This window comes from Peromyscus maniculatus, chromosome 7 (assembly GCF_049852395.1).
Source record: "Peromyscus maniculatus bairdii isolate BWxNUB_F1_BW_parent chromosome 7, HU_Pman_BW_mat_3.1, whole genome shotgun sequence".
NCBI classification, from domain to species: domain Eukaryota; kingdom Metazoa; phylum Chordata; class Mammalia; order Rodentia; family Cricetidae; genus Peromyscus; species Peromyscus maniculatus.
This window is the reverse complement of record NC_134858.1, coordinates 50774530-50802298: the sequence shown is the minus strand read 5'-3', so window position 1 is coordinate 50802298 and position 27769 is coordinate 50774530. Positions and strand designations below refer to the sequence as shown.

The 27769-nt window shown below is 44.4% G+C and overlaps 1 protein-coding gene and 1 pseudogene across 1 annotated transcript; one reads left to right on the top strand and one right to left on the bottom strand.

Annotated features, from left to right (window-relative positions):
- On the top strand, positions 1 to 27769 carry Acat1 (acetyl-CoA acetyltransferase 1). The gene is made up of 12 exons (XM_042280948.2): positions 1 to 298; positions 9717 to 9764; positions 12716 to 12833; positions 13635 to 13730; positions 13926 to 14026; positions 16467 to 16610; positions 17060 to 17210; positions 18839 to 18934; positions 20952 to 21065; positions 25862 to 25926; positions 26613 to 26770; positions 27469 to 27769. The coding sequence occupies exons 1-12, from the start codon at positions 236 to 238 to the stop codon at positions 27587 to 27589; spliced, it is 1275 nt and encodes a 424-aa protein (XP_042136882.1). The 5' UTR covers positions 1 to 235; the 3' UTR covers positions 27590 to 27769.
- LOC102913557 (spermidine synthase pseudogene) lies at positions 11243 to 12303 on the bottom strand (annotated as a pseudogene).

The following is a 27769-nucleotide window of genomic DNA, read 5'->3' as shown; positions in this document are numbered from 1 at the left end:
GCACTAGCCGGGTATAATTACCACGTTGGTTTTTTGTCAATTTTCCTCCTGGACGACTTCAGTCCAGTGCCAGGTCCCGCCCCTGGCTGCGGGCCAATCCCAGGCTAGCGCAGCGACCTCGGGCTGCTATTGGAGGAGAGGGCCGGGGCGGCGCCCGCCGCGACGTCGCGGGGTCCGCGGTGGGAAGCGCAGGCCGCAGTGCCTTTCTCTGCCCTTGACAGCCCTTCGCGTCACCATGGCTGCCCTGGCGGCTCTGCGCGGCGGCGTCCGCCGGCCTCTGCTTCGCGGGCTGCTGCAGGTGAGCCGTGGTCAATTCCGGGGGAGCCCGCCGCCGGCCGTCCAAGGTTCCGCCCTCCCGCAAGGCCCGGGCAGAAGCCGCCTGGGGGTGGGGGTGGGGCTCGCCGGCGTCAGCGCCCACCACGCGCGCTCGGGGCAGTGTGTCCCCGTGTCCGTCTGTGCTGCTGTCACACTGGCCGGGACAGCGAGGCCTGGGCCTGGCCAGGCGCGATCCCAGGCTGCAGAGGTCCGAGCCTCTTTACAGGCCCAGGAGTTTCGTAGACGTTCTTTAAAGCATACTTACGAGTTTATTGTCTTTTAACTTTTTTTTTTTAAACCGGTAGCTAATCATTGGTTTAATTATTGGTCTTATCAGAACTGCGGCACTATGTGATAATCAAATAATACTATACAGCCGCTCCTTAAAAGCTAACAAGATGGCTACTCAGACAGTACAAGAAATAAAATATATTTGGAGCGAGTGCCTAGTTTCTGGTTGTTGCCTCTTTTCAGATTGTTTTGTTTGGGAAACACTATAGTGACAGACCTTTGCAAGAATTTATTTCTGCAAATGTTGCATTCCAGAAAATGCCTAACAGTCTTGGGAATGGGTGAGAAACTCCATAATGTAGTTGTGAAGCTTGACGTTTCCAATTTGGATGCAATAGGAAGCTTTGAAGTCCACCTACGTTCTAAGAGTCTGCAGTTAGGTCTGGACGGCTGACGTCTCGTTTCTATAATAATCAGGGTTCATGGAACTGGGTAGTGCTGGCAATAGAAGCTGAAAGAGAGCAGTGCTGTGCAAGAGATTGCGAAAGAATAATGCAGGCCGTGAGAGTGAGGGTGAAAGCTGAGGGTAAAGGAACCATAAAATTAATCTTACTTGAGTTGCTGGTGTCTGCAGTTCTAGCCCCTGCACAGGCGAGGCAAGAGGAAGAGCTTGAGCCCAAGGGTTCCAACCCACGTGGGCAGTTTGGGAATACCCAGTCTCAAAAAGATAAAAAAAAATTCCTGAATGACTGGGATAATAGGAAAGCCAGAAGGATAGTTTATTTTCTATTCTGGAGATGAGCAGTCCTCACCTATAAAATAAGTGTTCCCAAGAAAGACACTAGTGTCTTTTGCCTCCTAATCCTCTCTTCTGTCTTTTCTCCTTCCTCCTCTCTCTTTTCTCTCTTTCCACTTGGTTTTGCTGTTATAGGTCAGACTGACTTGGAACTCCTCTGTATCAGCCTCTGGATTATCTGGGATTGAAAGAGCAGGCTATCATGCCTAGAGGAGTTCTTGATCAGTTTCTTAGTTTCATTGGGGTGGCTGGAGAAATTATAGTGAACTCAGGCTCCCTGGGATTCCGAACAATGTTGCGTAGATAAGCCAGGTACTTGAGGTGTGTCAGAACAAAAAGTGTGCAGCGCCTTCTTAGTTTACGCTTAAGACTTTATAACCAAGTGCAAATTACATTCTGCCTGAGAATAGTGAGCCTGAGCCGGTACAGTGGAGTCCATCTGTGTGTAATTCCACCCTGAAGAAGCTGAGGCAGAAGGATTGTGAATTTGGGACTATCTATCCTGGGCTGCATAGTGAGAGCTTGTCTCAGAACAGTGCAACCAGAATAGCCTTGGACCCAGGTATAGAAGAGGAGTTTGAAGGAGGGATTGCTGCATAGCTTCGAGTACAATTTAAGGGTCAGTGAGTCTCCTACCCTCTCACTCCTGACTTTGGGGTCTTCTCTGTTTTCTTCTCCTCTGGGTCCTAATGACTTAAGTGTCTCTTCCCAGCACTGATTCCTGTCCCACCGAGCTGCCTGTGTTCCGGGCTCCTTTTACCACCTGTGGGTTATGTAGCAGACGCTATGCGCTTCCCTTCCCCTTCATAAAAGCTGGGTGTTTGTTTTAAGATGGTCTCTAAAGTGCATGCTCTTCCTGCCTCGGCGTCTTGAGTATTGGAATTAACAGTCAGGTGCCACCACGTGTTTGGGATCCAATCCAAGTTCTCCAGCCCAGTTCACAATGTTAAACATTGGAGGTCACTTGAATTAAATTAAGCAACCATTTATTTAACCACCGAAATCCTTTTCTAAAAATAATTTTCAGTATTCCGTGCTGTGTTGTGGAATGGAATTTGACCTTTTACCCGCTGCGTGGGCTCCTTCACCTTTGCTTTCAAATACACACAAGCCTCTAGACGGTCAACAAACCTTTATGGGACTTGATTGGATCCGGTTATCTGTCTGTCTTTTTAACGCCAGTCTCGTGTAGCCCATGCTGCCCTTGAACTTCTGGTCCTTTTGCCTCCATTTCTCAAGCACTGAGATTGCAGGAATGTGCTGCCGTGTCTAGCATATTGGGCAGGCTCTTACAGTTGTTTTAACATACAGAATCCACCTGTGATTTTTCTTTTTTCTGTGTCTCTGGTTATACCTATACCTACAAAGGAGCAATAAAAAAAAAAATGAGTGTCATTGTTGACAGTCTTGACCAGAGAAGCAAATAATCACTGGTCAACAAGCGATGTAGTGCTCTGGGGAGGGCAGTGCCTCAGGCTTCTAAGGAGCCTGTTATTATTTTATTTAGTAAGGTAGAGGTTTATAATGGTCCAGATGCCAACGGTAGAGGCTGTAGAGGACTTGACAGGACTTGCCTTCCCTGGCTCCATGACTTCAGGTGCTGGGTCTGCCAGGGTTCACATTCCTGTCTGTGAAAGGGGACCAGCAGTACCCATGGCTGCTCCTAACTTTAAAGGTATTCCGGGTCTTTGTGTCCAGCCCTCTGTACCCCATAACAGTAACCTCACTAGCCGTTGCCTGCCCTCCTGCCCTATTTTCTAGCCTGCTCCATTCAGCTCTTTATGCTGTGGCTGCAGTGTTCGTGGGAAAGCCGTCTGTGAGTGGCTGAGGATGGCGTGGGCAGAATCCCGACCTTTCCCATGTCTGTAGCTACTTCTTAGGGCCTCAGCAAGCGGTCTCCCTGTGAGCCCTGCCCTCCGCTGCCCTCCACTGCTGCTGATGCTCAGCTTGAGTTTAGTAGTGTAGGCTGATTGTCTCTCACAATGGGCTGGCGGCTCCCTGAGTCTCACGTGCTCTTTTCCTAGTTCTTCCCAAGGCTGACTCTGCTTCTCAGCTCTGCCACCATCCTGTAAGGTCCTCCTGTTTTTGCTGCTGTCTTAAGGTATTACTGAGATTTTGTTTTTCAGCCTTGTTAGTAAACGTCAGACTTTGTTCGGATGCTTGCTTAGTCCTTGCAGCCCTTGGGGAAATAAGAAGTAAAGGAAATCATGTTCTGTAACTCACCGTGTAGTGGGAAGACAGTGGGGCCGTCTCAGGTTAAAGTTATGTCATGGAGGAACGATAAGAAGTGCATAGGTCAAATAAAATAAATCTAAAGAAGTTTTTAAAGGATCTAGAGAGATGTCTCACTGGTTGAGAGCAATGGCAGCTTTTGTGGAGGATAAAGGTTTGATTCCCAGCACCTATATTGTAGCTAACAACCATCTGTAACTTCTGTTCCGGGGATCTGACACCCTCTTCTGATTTCTTGGGCACCAGGCATATAAAACACAGTCAAAACATGTGCACGCACAAGCACACACATGCACACTTAAAAAGAGAAGAAGAATGTGGGTAGGATACTATGGAAGCAAAATAGAAGTCCCTCCTCTGCCAGGTCTGGTTGGGTAGGGTTCCTGGGTTGGCTGTACAGCTGAGCTGTGCTTGCCTGAACTGGTTTTTATTCATTTAGCACATATTTATTACATAGTGTTCAGTGTTCCTTCTTCAGCTGTTATTAATTTTGAGACAGTCTTACTATGTAGCCCATGCTGGCCTCTGGTACTTTGCCTGCAGGCTTCCCAAGTGCCGAGATCTCAGGCATTTTCCACCACACTGAATTCTGTCGTTCATTCTCCAGAATTTTGATGCTGGGAACATCATGACCCAGAACCATGATCGGGGTCTCAGGGTGATGGCATTATGTTTGGGGGAGGGGTAAGCGCTGATGTCAGTGTTCAATACACACTTCTAAGACGGAAAAGTTACTCTGAAGGAAGAAATGATGGTGTCAGTATAGGAAAGAGTCAAACAATACAGGTCAGCTTTGTTATACGTTATCTAGAAACAGAGTCTGACTGTAACTTAAGCTATCCTGGAACTCGCTGGAGAGCCCAGCTGGCTTTGAACTCAGGATCCCCCTGCCTCTGCTTCCCTAATGCTGGAATTGCAGGTGTGTGCTCTCATCCATGGTGGCCCAACTTAATAAGTAATTAAAGAAGATCCTGTAGGGTTTGGCATTTGAACTTAGACATGAAGACTAAAAACAAACCAGCTGGGCCAGAGATGGCTCCGTGGGTGAAAGCAGCAGCCGTAGTTCAGATCCCTGGACTGGTGTTAAAAGTCGGATGTGGTAGTGCATCTTTGTAATTAGCACTCCGCCAGTGAGATGGGAGACAGAGATAGAATTGCCTGAAGTTCTTGGACTAACCACATAGGCAGAAACAAGAGAGGCTCTACCTCAATCAGGTACCTCCCAATGACGTACACATGTGTGCCATGACAAATGCGCGCACGCATGCAAACACACACACACACACACACACACACACACACACACACACACACACACACACACTCTTAATAAAAAAAAAAAAAAAGGAAGCTGCACATGGTGTCCCACACCTTTAATCTCAGCACTCAGGAGGCAGAAACACTAAGTTCGAGTTCAGCCTGGTCTACATAGTGAGTTTCAGTCCAGCCAAGGCTACAAAGTGAGACCTTATCACAAATAAACAAAACAAAGACCCCAAGTAAAGTCAGTCTACGTGATTTACTGTGAAATACTCAATAAAAACAGGCTGGTATTTCCCAAAGAAGAAAGGAGAGTCCAGAGTTGTTGGGGTTGAAAAGATTGTAGTTAAACATTAATTTTTTCAAATAAATATAACTTTTTAAGAGTACAGATAGTGATAGTGCCGGTGTGTACAAGTCCATAAAGGTATACCATTATTTCTTGTTACATGCCCAGGATGGTGGCCAGGCCACATACATACATGGGTAAATGTCCACACTTCTTACTATGTGTGCATATGTTTCATAAAAACAGCTTTGCGCTGGGCAGTGGTGGCATATGCCTTTAATCCCAGTACTTGAGAGGCAGGGGCAGGCGGATCTCTGTGAGTTTGAGGCCAGCCTGGTCTACAGAGCGAGTTCCAGGATAGCCAAGGCTACACAGAGGAGCCCTGTCTCAAAAAAAAAAAAAAACAAATAAATAAAAATAAAATAGCTGTGCATATGCATACAGACGAGCAATTACTAAACAGGACTGACTGCTTGAAGTTAAGCATAAAGTTCTTAACCCCGGACTGATAACCGCAGGCCTGTCTGGATTGCACAGGGCTACTGTGCAAAGTCCTCAAGTGTTTGATTTTGCTGCACAGACAATGTTGACCTTGCTTGGAGTCAACAGTGGTAAACTGGCAAAGTCACAGGTACCAAGGGCGAGGAGCCACTACAGGCAGTATGGGGAACGTCAAAGTCCACTGTAATGTGGGCTGCAGATGTTTTTGTTTGTTTTTCAGGCTAAAGAAGCCAGGCAAGAGTGCATTTACATGTGTAGGGAATGACCCAGAAGGAAGAGGGAGAAATGATGTGCCATAGGAAAGGATGTGTGTGGCGTGAGAGCCCAGTGGACACATAGGAACCCTTCAGTGAAAATGAACCAGACACTTGCAAGAAAAGACTAAGTAAAGATGGACACAGCTCCACTTTACAGCAGCTAAGGGCATCATTTGGGGGTGATACTGGGCTTAGAGCCAGGGGCACACACTCTGCCGCTAAGTGCACCCTCCATTCAGAGAGGGAACTGTTGAAGAGATATAATACACAAATTCTTGGACATTCAAGGATAGGAAATCAGTGCAGCTGGCCTTGCTGGACCCTGAGTAGACAATCACTGACCGTGGACTCTGCCGCCTCTTACAGTGTGTGCCACGTGCCTGTTTCTTGAGTGTGTCTGTGCTGTTCCTTCCATAATCTACTTGCTTGTGGCTTTTCTCTCTGGGCTCTAACCCCTGCTCTTACATGGTGTTGGCTGACTGAGGTCTGACTGGCTTCAGCCCCTCATGATGATTCAGCTTAAGTACTGATTGTCAACTGACCCAGGCTCCCAGGGTGCCAACCAGGGTCAGTCTAGTCCATTCTTGGTGCCATCAGCTCTGCTCAGAGCTGGTGATGGAGTTGTCTTGTAGGGACTTCAGGTTGCCCCTTATGGAGGAAGAGTGTGGCTGGTGGCGATGACTGGCGTGTTTACCATATCAGAACTTTTATTCAGAGCTGTACTGCAGACAGTGTGATAGTGGACCAGCAGATTACATATAAACAACACCCTGATTTATATATGTAGAGGGTGTGTTTGTGCAGGGCAGCCATTGAGCAGACACTTGGGCCTTGCCTACGTGAGCATAGATGTGTTTCCTGGTCATGGCTGAGTGCACTGTCACTTAAGGGATTGTGTAAAGCTCAGAGCAAAAACAAACACGTACCTTCTTAACTAGTAACTAATATCATGTATTGTGTTAATATCAGATTTAAACAGTAGGATGAAACATGCTTTTCAGTGGAGCGTGGGATTTGAAGACCACTGCTCAAACCAAGGACTCTTTCTCCTTTGAACCCCAGGGCTAGCTTGCTTATGGTACTATTCTTGTTGTTTTGTTTTGTTTTTATCAAACTCTAAGGAATATGTCCAGGTAATTTTGACACTTCTCTACAAGCTTGTATAGCTGCTGGAGTATAAGGTCCATGGTAACAGATCTCAATCTTTATAATGCCTTTTTTTTCTTGTTTTTTTAGACAGGGTTTCTCTATGTAGCTTTGGAGCCTTTCCTGGAACTCACTCTGTAGCCCAGGTTGGATCACAGAGATCCACCTGCCTCTGCCTCCCGAGTGCTGGGATTAAAGGCCACCATTGCCCAGCAATAATGCCTTCTTAAGGTAAATAAGCTCAAGTGTTTTGTTGAACAAAGAAGGATCTAATAGTTGTATGCATGTTGGTCATCTCTCCATGACACAACAAAGTCTGTGAAAACCTCTTCAAAACAGAAGATATATTGAAATTTTGTGATATTAACATTTTAAAATCAAATCCAGATTAAGTTGTTTGTATAGCAAAGTTGATTGCATGGCCTTTCCCCGTCAAAATCTCTCATACTTTCCTTGAGAAAAACCATTGCCGTGGAGCCAGCCACTGCTGTTCTAAAAAGTATGCCATGTCAAGCTGCCATTTGTGTATACTTCTGCCATTCAAACACTGTGAAAACCAGTTTGGTTACCATGGCTGTTCCTGTTTATAACTCCATTGTCAAACTTATGTTTTGTTCTGAGTTTTAAGTTGAAAGTTTTAGTTATCTGCATTCAGTTAGGACAGCGTGTTTGCTTAATCTGTGAAAAGCTAAATTCTTGGGTCACCTGCAAGTCTAGACTTTTGTGGTCTGTTTATTGCTCTTTGCATGAGCTATAACTGCACACTGTGACTATCAGTTGAATATATGCTGTTTATTGCTCTTTGCATGAGCTATAACTGCACACTGTGACTATCAGTTGAATATATGCTGTTTATTGCTCTTTGCATGAGCTATAACTGCACACTGTGACTATCAGTTGAATATATGCTGCTGCTTTTGAATGTTAGGCTTGCTGACCTCACGTCCAACTTCAGATCAGTTAGGGCTTTGAACTCTGCCCTACATTTTCAGAATGTTTCCTTTGTTAACATTTGTTTCCACAAATAGTGTGGAAAGAATTAAGATGTCTCTCTTTCTGTTCCTTTGGGTGTAGTGCTGAGGACCAACCAACCAGAACCTCACACATGCCAAGCATTCACTCTATAACTCAGCTGTACTACAGCCCCTCTTTTACTTCTTAAGAATTTTCTGGTAATATAGGCCATATGACATGAGGTATGTTTGCCTTGTGTAGATCAAGAGACCCTTGCTGGAAGGTCTTAGGGAGTAATAGCAAGTTTTACTTAATTTTTTTAAAAATAGATTTTCCATTCAGTTAGTCTTTTTTTTTTTTTTTTTTTTTTTTTAAGATTTATTTATTTATTATGTATACAGCATGTATGACTACAGGCCAGAAGAGGGCACCAGATCTCGTTACAGATGGTTGTGAGCCACCATGTGGTTGCTGGGAATTGAACTCAGGACCTCTGGAAGAGCAGTCAGTGCTCTTAACCACTGAGCCATCTCTCCAGCCCCCTCAGTTAGTCTTTTAAAAAAATTGTGTGTGTGTGTGTGTGTGTGTGTGTGTGTGTGTGTGTGTGTGTACCATGTAAGTGCTGGTGCCCATGAAAGCCCTAAGAGGATGTTGGAGCTCCTGGAACTGGAGTCAGGTAGTCATGAACCACCCAGTGTGCATGCTAGAACGCAGCCTGGGTCCTCTCAAAGAGCATCCTCTTCACCACTGTCCCTGCATACTTCAAAATGAAACGATGAGAACTGTGATCCTGTAAGATTACATAATTAAGAAGTTAATGTAACTTAAATTATATTTTACTCAGGAGGCTGAGGCAGGAGGAGTGTGTGTTCAAGGCTACTCTGGGTCCTAATGAATTTGAGGTCAGCCTGGCAGTATAGGAAGGTGCTTTTTCAAAAATGTAGCCCAAGGCTAGAGATGTAGTTCAGCTGATAGAGTGACTGCCTGTTATTCACAAAGCCAGGGTTTGATCTGCATCTCCAAAAACCCAAGTGTGGCTCAAGCCTGTAAGCTGAGCATTTGGGAAGTGGAGAGGCAGGAGAACCAGAAGTTCAAATATTTCACTATACAGTGAGTTTGAAGCCAGCCTGGTTCATGTGAGATCTTGTCTCAGAACCAAAAACAAAACCCTCAAAACAAACCCACCAAACAAAACCACTAAATTGTAGTAAGTATTTACTTTATAATTAGGAATCCTTTTTGTTGTTGTTATGTTTACTTACATAGTTTTAAGGGCTAGAAAGCTAGCCCAGTGGTTAAGAGCTCTAACTGTTCTTGCAGAGGACTTGAGTTCAATTCCTAACACCCATACAGCAGTTCACAACTATCTTTCTCTCCAGTCCCAGGGGATCTGATGCCTTCTGTCCTCCATTCGCGCTTCATGAATGTGGTACACAGACATACATGAAGACAAAATGCCCATACACATAAAATAAATAACATTAAAAATAAAGTTTTAAAATGGCAATTCATCAGAAGTTAAAATGTATGTTTCCAATGAACAGCTTAGCAAGAAAGAAATATTTATTATAACCATTTTCCTTATGATTTTTAAAAGTGTTGTATATAGATTGTATAAAACTTAAAAACAAAAGTGTAAAAATGAAGAAAATCACCTTAATTCTATTATTTATTGCTAAGTATAAAATCAATGGATGAATTTTAAAATATTGTAACATAAATATTTATTTTACAGGAAGTAAGATGTCTGGAGCGAAGTTATGCATCCAAACCCACTTTGAATGTAAGTATAAATTTAAATAGCACTGTATAGTTTCAAGACCTTAAAGGGATATTGCTAGTAGAGCTACACATGTTGCTAGGCATGGTGGCTGATGCTTGCTGTCTGCGCTGTCAGGAGCGTGAGGCCAGAGGCCTGAGGATTAGCAGCCCTGTCTCAAGCAAACAAACCAAACCACAGTTGCATATATTTATCTCTTGAATGTATTTGAAGATTAACAGGGTTATGCAGTAGTTAGAGAAAGCTAACAGTGCACACACTAAGTTCCTGAATTATCACAAAAGTTCGTTCAGTCCATAATTCTCCATAATCCACTACAAAACAGTCCTCCTCTAAAACTGTGGAGAAACTTCCTTTAAAACTTCCTTTAGTATGAGGGGCCCGCATTGCATTGTGGGTGGTGTAGTGCAGTGGACATGTGGGAGACTTGACAATGGAGGGACTGACTACCTGGGGTAGACCAGAAGGACCTTTCCTTCATTTCCTAGTTACTGCTTTCTGCCTTTGTTTATAGCTTCCCAAAGTGACACCAAATCTTTTCATCCTTTTAATGCATCTAATGTTTAGTAGGAGATTGTAGAATCCAAATGTGAGGAAAATGTGTTTTATAGTATTGATGAGGACTTTTATCTACCTTTCCTTATTTTCTAGTTTATATGGTTCTGGCTGTGTCCTAATTGATACTATTACATGTAGCCTACACATCTGGATTATTAGCCCAGAGTTTTGTCAGTAAAGGAGCTTTTGGGTAGTGTTGTTTGTTTTTTATTTTAAAAGCCTTATGAATGGCACTAGAGAAATGGCTAAGTGGTTAAGAGCATTTGCTGCTCTTCCAGAGGACCTGGATTTAGATCCCAGTATCCAAGTTACCGGTTTTAAAACTTTGTTATTGTTGGGTATGGTGGTGTACACCTGTAACCCTAGCACTCAGGAGGCAGAGGTAGGCAACTCTGATTTCATTGCAGTCAGGACTACATATCAAGTTCCATGCCGGCCAAAGTTACGTGTCATAAAATCAAAACAAATAAAAAAAAAGAAAACCAAAAAGCTCCCCAAAGAAACCAAACTCTATTATCTGGGGTTTGTGCATGCGTGGTGTGTATGTATGTATGGATGTATGTATGTATGCACGTGTGCACTCTCGTGTGTGCATATACAGATGGAAGTAAAAGGACAACCTTGCAGACATTTTTCTTGAGATCAGACTCAGGTTGTAAGGCGAACATTGAAAGTCCTCTACCTGCTCAGCCACCTTGACTGCCCCAGTTCTTAAGGCTTTGACTAGGCAAAACTTAAGCTTCTGGCCTTAAACCTCCCAGAGAGAACTGGGAAGGGTTTTTTGGTTTTTTGGTTTTTTTTCCCCAAGGGTCGTGACTGAGCTTGTTATAAATACACGTTTTTGTTGGTGACAGTGCTGTACAGAGCTGGTATAGGCTTGGGGCTGAACGCCACAGAGATAGACAGACAGACAGACAAAGAGACTGAGTCCACCCAGCAGGGCAGGCCAGGCAGCATTCTGGGGACTGTAACACTTGGTTGGTGGGCAAGAGTCATCTGGGAGTCTGGTCCAGGGCTGGTAGGGCCCCAGACACCTTGGAAGCTCCTTGGTCCAGTCCAACTGAGGTCTCGGGTGGTGGTACAGTGGCACCTAGGCTCAGCTTATGTCATTCAGGGCCTTGCGGGTGAACTTGGGCAGCACAAAGGCTGCCCGGTGCATGTCGGAGTTATAGTATTTCAGCTGCATCTGCTCCACCTGGGCCTGTGTCAGCTGCTGCACGGGCTCCCGGAAGTTGGTGCTCGGGTTTTTGCTACACAGCAGATCTGGCCACTTGGATAGGTGGGGATGGTACAGTAGGCATAGCCCACCATCGGGAAGAGAGATTTGCAGAAGTGCCTCATCTCCTTGATGAGGTCCAGATGCAGCCACTGGCACTCACCCTGGCAGCAAAGGATGCCATCTTCCTTGAGTGCGGTCTTCATGAGCTGGTAGTAGGACTCCTTGAAGAGGCTCTCAGCAGGACCCATGGGGTCTGAGGAGTCGGTGATGATGACATCGAAGGTATCTTGGTTCTGTTTCATGAACTCAAAGCCATCGCCCACATGGAGGGTTAGCTTTGAGCTGGAGTAGCCGATGGCCATGCCAGGCAGGAACTTCTTAGAGACTTCAATGACATCCTCATCGATCTCGCACTGGACCACAGACTCCACAGAGGGGTGCTTCACCACTTCCCGTAGGACGCCCCCATATCCACCCCCCCCACCCCCCGATGATCAGCACCTTCCGCGGGTTGGGGTGGCTGCAGAGCGGCAGGTTGGCGGTCATCTCCTGGTAGGAGAACTCGTCCCTCTCAGTACACTGGATGACGCCATCCAGAACCAGCACATTGCTGTAGGTTTTACTGCGGAAGATGAGGATGTCTTGGTACCACGATCGCCGGTGGTGCAGCAGCTGCTCCACCTGCAGCGACAGGGCCTGGCCAGGCCACAGGCTGCGGATGGCGGCGGGGCGGGGCGCGGCTGTGCCGTCTGGGCCGGGCTCCATGGCAGGCGTCGCGCGTCGCGGGCCAGGAACTGCAGGCCGCGCAGAGCCGCAGCACAACGGGACCCCTGGGAAGGGTTTTTATGTCTGCTTTAGAATTTGCCTTAATTTCTCCTCCACCTCGCTCATTCCCTCTGTTGTGTCCACGCCCTGCATCCTGCCCCCCAGCCACTGTGGATTGAACCCAGGGCCTTGTGAAGGCTAGACAAGCACTCCACCACTGAGCTAGACCCCCTAGTCTTGCCTTCGTGCTGTGCCTTAAACTGTGGTGTGTCATGGTGCTGTCCAGCTGCTCAAACATGATTTTAATCCTTGCTAACTAAGGATTCATAAGTGGTCTGATTATGAATGTTTATTAAATGAAATGGCATTTGAGTATGCCTATGCTAATTTTTACCTTTTTCTGCCTTGCCAGGAAGTGGTTATAGTAAGTGCTATTCGAACTCCCATTGGATCCTTCCTGGGCAGCCTGGCCTCTCAGCCAGCCACCAAGCTTGGTTCTATTGCAATTCAGGGCGCGATTGAAAAGGCAGGTCAGTGATTGCATTGTTGGAGTTGAGGGGGCAAATGATTGGGGGACACAATTGTTTTGTATTTACTGTATATATAACAGAAATTACACGGTTCCTGCGTATCTAAATTCCCTTGTTCTCGATAGGAATGAAACTCAAAACTGACAGGAAAAAGAAATCCCTGCCCCATGTCATGTAATTTGCTTGGTAATACCCCCCCCCCCCCGACGATTTCTCTGTGTAACAGTCCTAGCTGTCCCGGATCCGCCTGCCTCTGCCTCCCGAGTGCTGAGATTAAAAGTGTATGACACCACACCCAGCTTTGCTTGGTAATCTTAATTATTAAATTGAATATTGGGGCTGGAGAAATTACTCAGTGATTAAGAGCACTGGCTGTTCTTCTAGAGGACTTGGGTTCAGTTTCCAGCACCCACATAGCAGCTCACAGCTGTCTGCAACTTCAGTTCCAGATGACCCTATGCCCTTTTCTAGCCTCCCTGGATCCTGCATGCATGTGGTATACAGACACACATACAGGCAAAACACCCATATACATAAAAAAATAAATATAAGTAAAATCTTAAAAAGAGCCGGGTGGTGGTGGTGGTGGTGGTGCACACCTTTAATCCCAGCACTTGGGAGGCAGAGCCAAGTGGATCTCTGTGAGTTCGAAGCCAGCCTGGTCTACAGAGCGAGATCCAGGACAGGCACCAAAACTGCACAAGAGAAACCCTGTCTCGTAATACAAAAAAAAAAAAAAAAAATCTGGAAAAGAAAGAAATTGAGTAAATCCAAGACGTTCCTTTCTGCTGTTTTTGAAAGGAATCCCAAAGGAAGAAGTAAAGGAAGTCTACATGGGCAATGTCATCCAAGGCGGTGAAGGGCAGGCCCCCACAAGGCAGGCAGCACTGGGTGCAGGTACAGTGAACACATTTGCTTTTATACTTCATGGTCTTGAAGTGTCAAGGTCATTTCAGCTAAGTTAGTAAATGCGTGACTCTTACAGAAAAATAAGATTTGTAGACTGAGCCACATGCTCTGTTTTAATTGTACAGTTGTATTTGAAAAATGGCTGTTTCTATTTTTCTGAAGTATGATTTATGTTGGCTTTAGGTTTACCAATTTCTACTCCGTGTACCACGGTAAACAAGGTTTGTGCTTCAGGAATGAAAGCCATCATGATGGCCTCTCAAAATCTCATGTGTGGGCATCAGGTAAGAAACATCTTGTTTCATCTGTCACTTAAAATAATTCCAAATCCTAGAAAATCCCAATCGTCGAAGCACATTTATGCTGCATCGGTGAGATTCATTCTTATTTCTGTTGTATGAATATGAGTGTTTCACCTGCATGTCCGTGAATCACATGTGTGCCTGGTGTTCGGAGCCCAGAAGAGGGCATTTGATCCGCTGGAACTGGAGTTACAGATAGTTATGAGCCACTCTGAGGGTGCAGGGTATCAAACTCTGGTCCTGTGGAGAACAACACATGCTCTTTACTGCTGGGCCCCATTTCTAGCCTCCCTCCCATTCCCTTTAAAAAGATTTATTTACTTTATTTTATGTGTTCTGCCTGCATGTATGCATGTGTGCCACGTGCATGTCCAGTGCCCATGGAGGTCAGAAAAGAGTATTGGATATCCTGTTGGATGGTTCTGAACCACCATGTGGGTGCTAGGAATTGAACCTGGGTCTTTGGAAGACCAACAGGTGTTTCTAACCATTGGCCATCTCTCAACCCCCCCCCATTTGTTTTTTGTTTTTGTTATTTTGGCTTTTTTGGGGGGTGGGGGGATGTTTCAAGACAGGGTTTCTCTGTGTAGCTTTGGTGCCTGTCCTGGATCTCGCTCTGTAGACCAGGCTAGCCTCAAAGTCACAGAGATCCGCCCAGCTCTGCCTTCTAAGTGCTGGGATTAAAGGCGTGCACCATCCCCCACCCCTTTTTTTTTGAAGATTTATATGTGTATGTTTGTGTGAATGAATGCCGCATGTAGACAGGCAGCTGTGGAAGCCAGAAGACGATGTCGGGTCCCCTGGAGCTGGAGTTACAGTGGCTGTGAGCTGCCTGACGTGGGTGCTGGGAACTGAACTCCAGCCCTGAGATTCTTTTCTGTTAAACTCATGCCCAGTTTTGGCATTTGTGAGGCAGAAGCAGGAGGATTGCAAGTTTGAGGCCTGTTGATTGAAATCTTACCTTTGTCTGAGACTGAGGAAGAGAGAGACTGCTCAGTGAGTGTGCTGTGGCATTCAGAGGCTGTTCTTTGGCTGTGTCTGGACTTAAGAACTAACATTTCCTCAGTTTTCAGATGGAAGGATACTGAAGTAGCCATTGATAGAAAGTTACAGGGCTAGAGTGAGAAAAACAGAGGTCTTCATTAGAATTTCTTTATTTCTAGACATGCTAGTTTACTACTGTGTATCACAGCCAAACTAAAAGGCAGTGTGACATGTTTTCTTATCATTTCTCACATATGTAAAAAACATACTTATGGGGCTATAGAAATGGCTCAATGGTAAGAGCACTGGCTGCTCCTCTAGAGGATCTGTGTTCAATTTCTAGCACCCAGATGGTGGCTCACATCATTTCCACTCCAGTTCTAGGGTATCAGGCATGTATGTGGTACACATATATGCAGGCAAAATACTCATGTAGTTGGCTTTTTTTTTTTTTTTTAACTCTCCCTGGCTCCTAAATAAATGCCTGGCCTTAGCTTGGCTTGTTTCTTGCCAGCTTTTCTAACTTAAATCATCCCATTTCTCTTTAACTACATTTTGCCTCTGGGCTTTTTACCTTTCTTTATTCTATATATTTTTCTTTCCTTCTTACTCTGTGGCTGCTTGTGTGGCTAGCCTTGGCATCCTCCTTTCCTCCTTTTCTTGTCCCTCCCTCTTCTTCCTCTCTGCCATCCTAGATTTCTCCTCCTATTTATTCTCTCTGCCTGCCAGCCCCACCTATTTCTCTCCTGCCTAGCTATTGGCCATTCAGTTCTTTATTAGACTAATCAGGTGTTTTAGGCAGGCAAAGTAACACAGCATCACAGAGTTAAACAAATGCAACATAAAAGAATGCAACACATCTTTGCATATTCCATAGCATAAGCAAATGTAACACATCTTAAGCTGATATTCCACAACAGTCATATACATAACATATAGAAAATGGAAACAAAAGACCAAACCATACTTCTGTGCTCCCTTTCAGAGAATAAGAGGGTGCATTGAGGTCTGAGCTACTGTGACAGGGACCTTATCATACAAACAGCGTGTGCACACTCTAGAGACTTCAGTTATAGAAGTCATAAAAGGAATAAAGTTTTGCGTTTTTCCTCACAGTGTCTCATTTAGCCCAGGCTGGCTTCAACCTCACAATGTACCTGAAAATGAACTTGAACTCCTGATCCTCCTGCCCCAATTTTCCAGGTGCTAGGATTATAGATGGGTCCCACCACACCCAACTTCTAATTTTAATCTTAATTGTCATTGAACATTTGAAACTGTTTTCTTCTAATCAGGGTCAGGTGGTAAAGAGGGCATTCCCCGTGTGACCGTGGTTAGTCAAGCCGTACTGGATACACATTTGTTGACAGCTGCATATGTAGAGTGCAGTAGACTGGCAACTCTGAACTGACCTTGGCTTTTCCTTGCTGCCGAGCAGGATGTGATGGTGGCAGGTGGCATGGAGAGCATGTCAAATGTCCCGTATGTAATGAGTAGAGGCGCAACCCCGTATGGTGGGGTCAAACTCGAAGACCTGATTGTAAAAGACGGGCTAACCGATGTCTACAATAAGATCCACATGGTGAGTGTCACTTTAAGAAATGTGTGTGTGTGTGTGTGTGTGTGTGTGTGTCGGTGCTCATGGAAGCCAGAGGGTGTCAGATTCCCCAGGAGCTGGAGTGTCCCCAAATGCTGCTTTAGTAGGCAGTGCCTACTAAAAACCCTCGACTTTTCATAACATATATTTTAAATACTGAGTTTTAGGGTGGGTTCTCTAAATGTTTTAGTCATTCACTTTATAAAAATATTTTACTATATCCATTTCTTTAGTGTGGATCACCTATTAAAAAGCTGCCCCACACTTGAGTAGGGTATTTCTTCCTAAAATGGCAATTCTGTTTCTTTCCTGCTACTATTTGAAGACAGGACACAGAGGAGAAGTCCCCTAGAACAGAGGAAGGGAATTTAGAGAAATGGAATTAAACCGCTAACCATTGAGTAATGCAAAGGTAATTTTTTCAAATTTCGCAGGGAAACTGTGCTGAGAATACTGCAAAGAAACTGAATATTGCACGAGGCGAACAGGATACTTATGCTATCGGCTCTTACACCAGAAGTAAAGAAGCATGGGACGCAGGGAAGTTTGCAAATGAAATTACCCCCGTCACGGTCTCAATAAAAGGTAGAGGAAACATTCCCAAATAGAGTTCACGCTTTTAGACATTTGCTTTTTCCTTGTTTAGATTTTACTTTGTTTGTTTGGGGTTTTGTTGATTTATTTGTTTTGTTTTTCAAGTCAAGGGTTTCACTGTGTAGTTTCGGCTGTCCTGGAACTCACTCTGTAGACCAGGCTGGCCTTGACCTCACAGAGACCTGCCTGCCTCTCCCCGAGTGCTGGGACTAAAGGTGTGTGCCACCACTGCCCGACTAGATTTTACTTTTAATAGATTTTCTGTGTTGTAGAACTGATGTTTCCATTTTAAATGAGTGTTATCTCTGTTTATCTGAGCTGAACATATTAACAGTTCTGCATAAGTTAATAAAGGGAAGGGTCACAGGTCTTCCAGGTACACAGTGCACTAAACTTACTATTTCTATAAAGTATTTTTTCCCATTGATTTCTTCGGTTTTGTGCTTATGAGGCATGTGCATGCTGTAGTGTGACCTGCAGGAGACGGTTCTCTCCTTCCACCATGTGAGTTCCAGGCATTGAAGTTAGGTCCTCAGGCTTGGGTACTTACTGTTTTCAAGAAAATGTATTTATTAGAATTCTTTCTCATGTAAGTGACAGACAGCACATTACTTGATGCATCTTAAATTTATTTTTAAACAGATTTTATTCTTGCTATTTTGTGTGTGGATTCTGTGTACACAAGTACAGGTGCCTGATGAGGCCTGAGGTGTTGGATGCCCCACGCTGGAGATACAGGAGGCTGTGAGTTGCCTGATGTAGATGTTGAGAGTCAAACTTGAGTTCTCTGGAAGACTAGTATATGCTCTTAACCACTGAGCTGTCTATCCAGCCCTGCTTACATTTATATATTATTACTGTGTATATGTGTGTGCACATGTGTGCTCCATGGCCTGCATGTGGAAGTCAGAGGACAATTTTGTAGAATCAGTTTGTTTTTTCTACATTCACATGGATTCTGGGGATTAAACTCAGATTGTCAAGCTTGTGTGGCGAGCATTTCTGTCCACTGAGCCATCTCACTGATCCTAAAAAGTATTTTTTAAAAGGAATTTGTATTAGAAGCTGACTAGGGTTACCTCCCAGAAATGAAGGATGAATGGCATCCGCCTCTAGAGCCATGTGCATTGTGTTCCGAGTCAAAGAAAGAGGCCTTCTCCCCAGCGTCACTGGGGTAAACCCATGGTACAGACTCAGTGGTTTGGATCTCTTCCCTGCGTGCTCACTGGGCCTGAGAGGTGAATACTGGTTCATGCTGCACTGGCTGGGCGTCCACCCTTGGAGTACACACACTGTATGATCACAGTGAGATCTGTGACCACAGACACTGGCTGTGGAGGCACAAGCCTTTAATCATGGCACTTACATTTGGGAGGCAGAGGCAGGAGGATATATGTGCATTTGAGGCTAGCCTGGTCCACATACTAAGCTCCAAGACCACAGGACGACATCGAGAGACCACATCTCAAAAGGAGAAAATGGGTTGGGAAACAATGGGAGTTGTTGGCGTAGGCTTCACATTCTAGATGAACACTTGTTTGGAGTGGCCCAAAGCCTGGCCACCTGTCTCAGTTTCTTTGTTGTCTTGACTGGGTGACTGCTTAGTCTCTCAATTTCAGGTAAGCCAGATGTGGTGGTGAAAGAAGATGAAGAGTACAAGCGTGTGGATTTTAGTAAAGTGCCAAAGCTGAAGACTGTGTTCCAGAAAGAGAATGGTAAGTGGTGAGAAGTCAGACAGAAGGAGTAACCTGGGCTAATATGCAATGTTTATTCTTGGGTTGGCCTAACGCTTTTTTAAGATTTGCTCTATGTGTTTGGCCTGCATGTATGTCTATACACCACTTCGTCCCTGGTGTCCATGGGGGTTAGGAGATGACTTCTAAACCCCTGGGACTGGAGTTACAGTTGGGAGCGGCCTTCTGGGTGCAGGGAACCAAACCTGGGTCCTCCGGAAGAGCAGCCAGGGCTCCTAACTGCCAAACCACCTCTCTTTAGCCTAACAATCGAAACAAAGTAATTGCAGAAGACATCTAGTTGTTATTTACCATTTTTAGAATACTGTATTGGTATAAAATTAGCCAAATAATATAAATCAATGTAAATTGTTTAACAGTCCAGACCTTCAATATATAAGTCCTAGTGGGGGGAGCTGTCTAACATGACTGGAGAACTGATTTTCACAGGCAGGCATCTCCATAATTTGTGAATTGAAAATACACATTTACATGTTCATACATTCCTTGAGTCTTCTGCAGATGGCTGTGTTCACTGGTGTGAACGGGGCCTTACTTAGCGTATGTTAATCCTGAATGTGGGGACAAATGGAGTCTGTGTCCTGACTGTCCTTTTGGAAGGGTGTCCTGGGAATCAAGCACAGGAACTCACATGTTAGGCAAGTATTCTACCGAGGGACATGCTTAGCCCTGAATTTCTGAATGGTTGGAGCTCTCAAGTTTGAGAAAACAGGAGCTCTTCAGGGTTGGCTGTGTGCAGCTGTGATCCTCTGCTATTGGTTTTCCCTCTTTCCCAACAGAATTGCTCAGTTCTAAGTACAGAAATGATCAGTCATCTTTTTGTCAGCATCATAAAAAATTTATTTTAGCCGGGCGGTGGTGGCGCACGCCTTTAATCCCAGCACTCGGGAGGCAGAGGCAGGCGGATCTCTGTGAGTTCAAGGCCAGCCTGGTCTCCAAAGCGAGTTCCAGGAAAGGCGCAAAGCTACACAGAGAAACCCTGTCTCGAAAAACCAAAAAAAAAAAAAAAAAAAAAAAAAAAAAAAAAAAAAAAAAAAAAATTTATTTTATAAGAGTACATGTTGCTAGGCGGTAGTGGCATATACCTTTCATCCTAGCACTCAGGATATACAGGCAAGTATATCTTTTGAGTTTGAAGCTAGTCTGGTCTTCAGAGTGAGTTCTAGGACAGGGATACATAGAGAAACTCTGTCTTGTAAAACAAAAACAAACAAACAAAAGAGACAGAGAGGCATGAAAAAAAAAAACCCTAAAAAAAGTATATGTTAAACTGGACATGGTAATGCATCACATTGATTCCAGTTCTTAGGAGACAGAGGCAGGTGGATTTCTGTGAATTCTAGGTCAGCTAAGGTTGCATAATGAGACTGTGTCTCCAAAAATAAAAGGCAAGGAGATCTGAGTTCGAGGCCAGCCTGGTCAACAGAGCAGAGCAAGTTCCAGGACAGCCAGGACTACACACAGAGAAACCCTGCCTCAAAAAAATAAATAAATAAATAAATAAATAAATAAATAAACAAACAAATACAGTTTATTATTAAACTAGCTTCATTGACAATATATACACAAAAATCTGATTTAAAGTATATAGCGAGTGCTTTTAGTATTCACTGATATTCAACTTCAAGTGGAGAATACCTGATTCTGACATGGATTTGGAAAATACATAGTGTGCTATAGTCTGGCTATGCAGAGATGCTAAGAAGAAACAGGAGTTGGCCACATGCCAGTGCCACCACATGCTTGAGCTACCTCCGAAGAACTCGGCTAAATTCCCACCAGGCACAGTGAACGGCAGACATCCACTGTGGAGCTAGCTCTGTGCATGTTTCCCCAGGGCAGAAATTATCGCCAGGCCTATCTATAACTTGTATATATATATAACAACCAGCAACCAGACAGTGCTCTGTGGGTATTTGTGAGAGAGAAGAGGATGGACTCAGTGAGAAGAATGTGACTTCATTTTTACTGATTGCAGGCACAGTAACAGCTGCCAACGCCAGCACACTGAACGACGGAGCAGCTGCTGTGGTTCTCATGACTGCAGACGCAGCCCAGAGGCTCAATGTTAAGCCGCTAGCCCGAATCGCAGGTAGATGTTCTCACATTGTTTTTCCTCTTTTCTTTTTTTTCTGGTATTCGGAATCCAGGGCTTTCCACATTGTCTTAGTCAGAGTTACTACTGCTGGGGTGAAACACCATGACCAAAGCAACCTGGGGAGGAAAGGGTGTATTCAGCTTATGCTCCCACATTACAGTCCATCATTAGAGGAGGTCGGGACAGGAACTCAAGCAGGAACCTGGAGGCTGGAGCTGATGCAGAGGCCATGGAGAACTGCTCTGGCTTGCTTCTCATGGCTTTCTTAGTTATGCAAGACGACTGGGGTCCAGCCTCTAATAGTCTTTTTCCCAGGGTTCCAGAAGAGACACTACTAGTGGCGGGAATGAAGTGTACACTTACACTTTGTTCTTCTGAGTCAAAAATCTATCTCCACAGCTTCAATTCTGTTCTCATACTTAGCTCCTTTCTTGCGTGATATCTCTCTACATTTTTCTGCTGTCCTCTCTAAGTTCTGTTGTAATTTTCCCATCTCATTCCTCCCCTTCTCGTTCCTCCCCATCTCATTCCTCTAATCCTCTCTTCTAGTCCTCAAGTCTCTGTCTTCTGGTTCTCCTCAAGTCTCTCAGGTGTTTCAGTTATATACCCATACTAAGCAGCAATTCTCTGGCCAAGGAAAGGTCATTCAGACTTGAATTCTTACAGGCCCATAAAGGCAGATAAGAGTTTTTCTCAGAGGCCAGGCAGTGGTGGCGCATGCCTTTAATCCCAGCATTGGGGGGTGGGGGGGCAGAGCCAGGCGGATCTCTGTGAGTTCGAGGCCAGCCTGGTCTCCAAAGCGAGTTCCAGGAAAGGCGCAAAGCAACACAAAAAAACCTTGTCTTGAAAATCCAAAAAAAAAAAAAAAAAAAAGAGTTTTTCTCAGGCAGTGACTGTCAGGCTTCCTTTTAGAACCCAAAAGAGGAGTAGTTAAAGGAGGTAGGGTCAACTAAGAGCTAAAATTGATTAATATATCAGAAAAAGGGAATTTATGTGCTGAAACTACATTCCTAGAAATGGTTAGGTAAAATGTTAGGAGTCTACAATGTTAGTATAAATCATGAGTAAAATAAAACTGTTTACTTTTCTTTGGGGTTTTAACTGTCTCAGTTTTAGAGTTTTAACTTGGCTGTGCCATTTTTTTCTGGCAGGGCAGGGGTAGCTAGGCAGCCTGTGTCACAGTTTGATGTACCTGGTGTGTAAAAAGCCCTTCTGTTCTAAGGAAAGTTAAAGCTTAATTTGCACAAGAAACAAAGCTATGTACCCAATGTCTACCTGGCCTAGGTGCTGTCTCCCTATGGATATTTACCTTAATTCAGGAGACTAGCTGGTGGTCTGGAATGCTTATTTGTCTGCCATTTGTCCTTGGGTGTTTGAGAGGAATTTCAGATAAAATGCTTTTGTCCTGAGCTGGCCCTGGCCTTAGATGCTAGCTAAAGGAGATATCTGAGTCTAATGCTTAAAAAAGAGAAACAAAGCTTGGAAGAAGGAAGCCTTGCCTATGTGACTGTTACCCAAATACCTTAATTGTATAGGGAAATACTATGCCCAAAGAATGATCAATCCACACTGTTGATTCTTAGGAAAGAGAATCAATTGGGGAAGCTATAATAGCACACATGAAATTTATTGCAGGAGACAGCTGATATATTTAAAAGCCAAATAAAACCAAATACTCCTTGAGCCTTGGCTTTTATGCTCTGGAAAAATCCTTGACTCTTCCAGGTAGTAGCTTTGCCATAGTCAACTGAATTCCTACTACATATTTTTGCGGCTTGTAGCACTTAATCTGCCTTATTACCAGGACCACTAGTCCAGGGATGGCACCACCCACAATGGGCTGTGCCCTCCCCCATCAATAACTAATTAAGAAAATGCCCTACAGGCCTGCCTACAGCCTAATCTTATTGAGGCATTATCTCTCCTTAGATGGCTTTAGCTTGTGTCAAGTTGGCATTAGCCAGTACACACAAGCTAATCAAGTATTCTGTCACTGAGCTATATCCCAGCCCTCCTTTTGGGACAGGGTCTCACATAGTTATGCAGGCAGGATTGAGCTCACTCTATAGCCCAAGCTGGTTTTGATCTTGTTATCTGCCTGCCACAGTACCCTTGGCTAGGATTATAGGCTTGTGCCACAATGCCTGTCTTGACAGTTTTTATTGTTTATTTTTTTAATTAAAAAAAATTGTGAGCTGGGCAGTGGTGGCACATGCCTTTAAGCCCAGTATTTGGGGGGCAGAGGCAGGTGGATCTCAGTGAGTTCAAGGCCAGCCTGGTCTACTGTATGAGTTCCAGAATAGCCAGGACTGTTATACAGAGAAACTGTCTCGAAAAACCAATAAAAGTGTGTGAATGTATGTTCTTTCCTCTGGAGGCCTGGGTTGCTTTCATTGATTGCATTCCAACTTTAGTTTTAAAAATAGGGTCTCTCCTTGGTGACACATAGTAATGGAGTTAGCTGTTTCTATTTTGATTGAGGTAGAAGTTCCTTTAATATTTTTGCTAAAACCTGCTTTATATAATGATTTAAGGGGCTGGCAAAATACATTAGTGGGTTAAAGGTGCTTCCTGCCAAGCCTGATGACCTGAGTTGAATCCCTGGAATCCACATGGTAGAAGGAAGAGAACTCATTCCCACTAATTGTCCTCTGACCTCCACAGGAGCCATGCCACACATGTGCCCACTCATACAAAATAGCACACACACACACCCTGTGCCTGCCACCCCAATTTTCTTTTTTTTTCTTTTTTTGGTTTTTCGAGACAGGGTTTCTCTGTGTAGTTTTGGTGCCTGTCCTGGATCTCACTCTGTAGACCAGACTGGCCTCAAACTCACAGAGATCTGCCTGGCTGTGCCTCCCGAGTGGTGAGATAAAAGGTGTGCACCACCACTGCCCACCCCACCCCCCAATTTTTTAAAGGGTATTATTTAAAAACAAAAAACATGCCAGACATGGTGGTGTATGCCTTTAATCCCAGCACTCAGGAGGCAGAGGCAGGTGGATCTCTATTTGAGGCCAGCCTGGTCTACAAAGGAACTTGCTTAGTAGGCCAGGATGCTAATGCTGTTAACACAGAGAAACCTTGTCATGAAAAAATCGAAACAAAAAACCTCCTGTTATCCATCCTATATGAATAGGGAAAAGGAAAAGGCATGTTTTACCCACCAGGCTGCAGGTAAAACAAATATGGAAGTGGGAGTCGAGAGAAACAACATCAGTCACTGTCTGTCTGTGTGATGGGCTGTAGCTAGAGTTTTCCTGGTCCTGCCTGGCCCACGGCCAGGACAAATCTCTCTCACCCGCCAGTCCTGCAGCTGCTCAGACCCAACAGAGTAAACACACAGAGACTTACATTGCTTACAAACTGTATGGCTGTGGCAGGCTTCTTGCTAACTGTTCTTATATCTTAAATTAATCCATTTCTATTAGTCTATAAGTTGCCACATGGCTCATGGCTTGACGGTACCTTACATCTCGTTTGTCATGGCAGTGGCTGGCAGCTTCTCTTTACTTGGCCTTCCTGTTCCCAGAATTCTCCTCTCTCCTTGTCCCACTTATACTTCCTGCCTGGCAACTGGCCAATCAGTGTTTTATTTATTAACCGTTCAGAGCAACACATTTAACATACAGGACATCCCACAGCAATGGGCAGTGGAGTTCAGAGAGAAACAACACCAGTCACTGTCTGTCTGTGTGGTGGGCAGCGGAGGTCTGAGGACAGCTTTATGGAGCTGGTTCTCTCCTTCCCCCTCTCCAGGGTTGTAGGGATTGAACTCAGGTCTACAGACTTGTGCAGTGAGTGCTTTCCTGAGTGAGCCGTCACGTCAGCACTCATCTTCACCTTTCAGAGCTGCTGGGCCCTCTGGACAGACCTGAAACAGAATTTGCTTTATAACACATGTAGCTTTTTATTAGCTTGTCTTGGGTTGTATTTGTGGTACTTGGGATTGAACTGACAGCCTCATGAACTCTACCCGAGTTATACAACCAAACTCGATTATTATTTTTTTATTTTAAACATTTATGTATAGGTATGCGTCAGCATGTGGGAATGGGCACTGTTGCCCACCAGATGCCCATGGAGGCTATGGGGTTAGAGGCAGTTGTGAGATATCTGATATGGGTGCTGAGAACTGAACTCTGTTTCTCTGGTAGGACAGCACACGCTTGCAACTGCTCCTAGACCAGCGGTTCTCAACCTGTGGGTCACAACCCCGAGGGCCAAACACCCCTTTCACAGGGGTCACATATCAGACATCCTGCATATCAAAAATTTACATTACGATTTATAACTAGCAAAATTATGAAGTAGCAATGAAAATAATTTTATGGCTGGGGGTCACCACAACGTGTGGCTGTATTTAAAGGGTCGAAGCATTAGGAGAGTTGAGAACCACTTTCCTAGACAGTGCCATAGTCTCTCACCTCTGCCTGGGCAAATCAGTGTCTTAGAGACTAGTGCAGTTTTATTAAGAATAGAATCTTACAAATGTGTAGCTGGGTGTGGTAGTACACACCTTTAATCTCAACCCTCAGAAGGTTGGGGCAGGCGTGTCTTGAGGATGAGTCTACCCTGATCTACAGAGTGTGGTACAGCTCGGGCAGGGCTACATAGCGAGACCCTGCCGGTAAAAATAAAAAAGAGCAAATATAATCACATATGGCATAGAGATTAGGCAATGTGCATTTATTTTTTAGCTTCGCTTTTGAGTCATATATATATATATATTATATATGGATGAATCTCTGGGTATACTAAGAGTTTAACGTTGTTTCTTTTTGCAGCATTTGCTGATGCTGCTGTAGACCCTATTGATTTTCCAGTTGCACCTGCCTATGCTGTACCCAAGGTAAGAAAAGGTGAGGGGCCTATACCCATTTTACAAACTTGTGCTTTGCTTATTCTATCAAGATTGCAGTACCCACATTGTTGTCTGTGCTTTCAAAGGCAGACATACCAAGCCTGTGGGAAGACATTAAGGTCACAGGCAAAGAAAGATACTCAGGATGCTTAGGGGTTCAGAGATCTCAGATGTGTACAGCAAATATATGCTTGCAAGAGACATCCTCACCTTGGCCTTTTGTGTGACAAGGTCTTGCTATGTTGTCTAAGCTGGTCTTGAACTTGAGATCCTCTACCTCAGACTCCAGCGTCTTAGGATTGGAGGTGTGTACAGCCTCATCCCGCTAGAGTTGACATCTGAGAATAGTACACAGATAAAGAAGGGAGTGTGCCTGAGATAATCTCACAGCGTTTCTAAGGAAACTGAGGGACGTGTGGGGACAGACAAAACTCTGCGAGAATATGGAACTAAGTAGCATACAGCCAGCAAGGTAGATCTTAAGGACATATAGCAAACAAAATTCTGATTATAATACAGAGAGAAAAGCAAAATCTGAAAACAAATCCTTCCAAAAAGAAAAGAAAAAAAAAAAAACCTTCCTATTTAAGTAACTACATCAAGGGGAAATATAAACCAAAACTGTAAAATTTCTAGAAAATATCTGGATGACCATCTCTGAAATTTATCTTTAGGTTCTTAAATATGCAGGATTGAAAAAGGAAGACGTTGCCATGTGGGAAGTAAACGAAGCGTTCAGTGTGGTTGTACTGGCCAACATTAAAATGCTGGAGATTGATCCCCAAAAAGTGAATATCCATGGGGGAGCTGTTTCTCTGGGCCATCCAATCGGGTGAGTATCATACACATAATCCCTCCTAAGCTAATAGCTGCCTCTCTCTCTGTCAGCTGCTTCCCTGTCGCTCCTGCTGCTCTTTGGTTAGCAGTTTTCCTTCCCATCATCTTTAAGATGAACATATTTCTGATAGATAACATCCAGCAGGGACACAGACCTAGCACATCTGCAGCTTGAAACCTAACTGTCAGAGTCAGGGTTTCTACTGCTACTACGAGATACCACACCAAAGTAAGCTGGGGAAGAAAGGGTTGGAAGTGAGGACAGGAAATCAAACAGGACAGGAACCTGGAGGCAGGAGCTGATACAGAGGCCAAAGAGGGGTGCTGTCTACTGGCTTGCTCAGCCTGCCTTCTTCTAGAACCAAGGCTACCACAATGGGCTGGGCCCTCCCCATCAATCTCTAAGAAAGTACCGTAGTCGTATCTGCAGCCTGATCTTATGGAGGTCTCGATTGAGGCTCCCTCCTCTCAGACAGCTCGAGTGTATGTCAAGTTGACATAACAGTGCTGAACAATAAAGAAACTAATGCCCGGGCTTTTCTAAGAGCTGTAACCTCTTCCTGAAACTCATTTCCTAAACTTAGAAGTAGTTAACTCAGCCACAAGTTCTGGCTAATAAGGCTTTCAAGAAGTTTTCTGGTTAGTCCTAAATTCTGTCCTTCATTAAAGAACCAAATGCTTTCTTGATCCTAGGATGTCTGGAGCCCGGATTGTTGTTCACTTGGCTCATGCCTTGAAGCAAGGAGAATTTGGTCTGGCCAGTATTTGCAATGGAGGAGGAGGTGCTTCCGCTGTGCTGATTGAGAAGCTGTAGACAGCCTGTTTTAGGAGACAGTTCATGTGATCAGAAACCTTGCTGACGTGAATGTGACTCCCTTAAGCCAGCTTATATTCAACATAAGCTACTTTGTTTTTTATTATTTTTTATTAAAATTAAAAAAAAATAATCACATCCAAAAACTTTTGAAAATACAAATAAAAATTTTTCCTTTAA

Excerpts from the sequence above, each read along its gene's own strand:
- Acat1 (XM_042280948.2), top strand. The coding sequence starts at position 236 with ATGGCTGCCCTGGCGGCTCTGCGCGGCGGCGTCCGCCGGCCTCTGCTT. Across the intron at positions 21,066-25,861 it reads GCCGCTAGCCCGAATCGCAG|CATTTGCTGATGCTGCTGTA; the intron begins GTAGATGTTCTC and ends TTCTTTTTGCAG. Across the intron at positions 26,771-27,468 it reads TCTCTGGGCCATCCAATCGG|GATGTCTGGAGCCCGGATTG; the intron begins GTGAGTATCATA and ends TCTTGATCCTAG.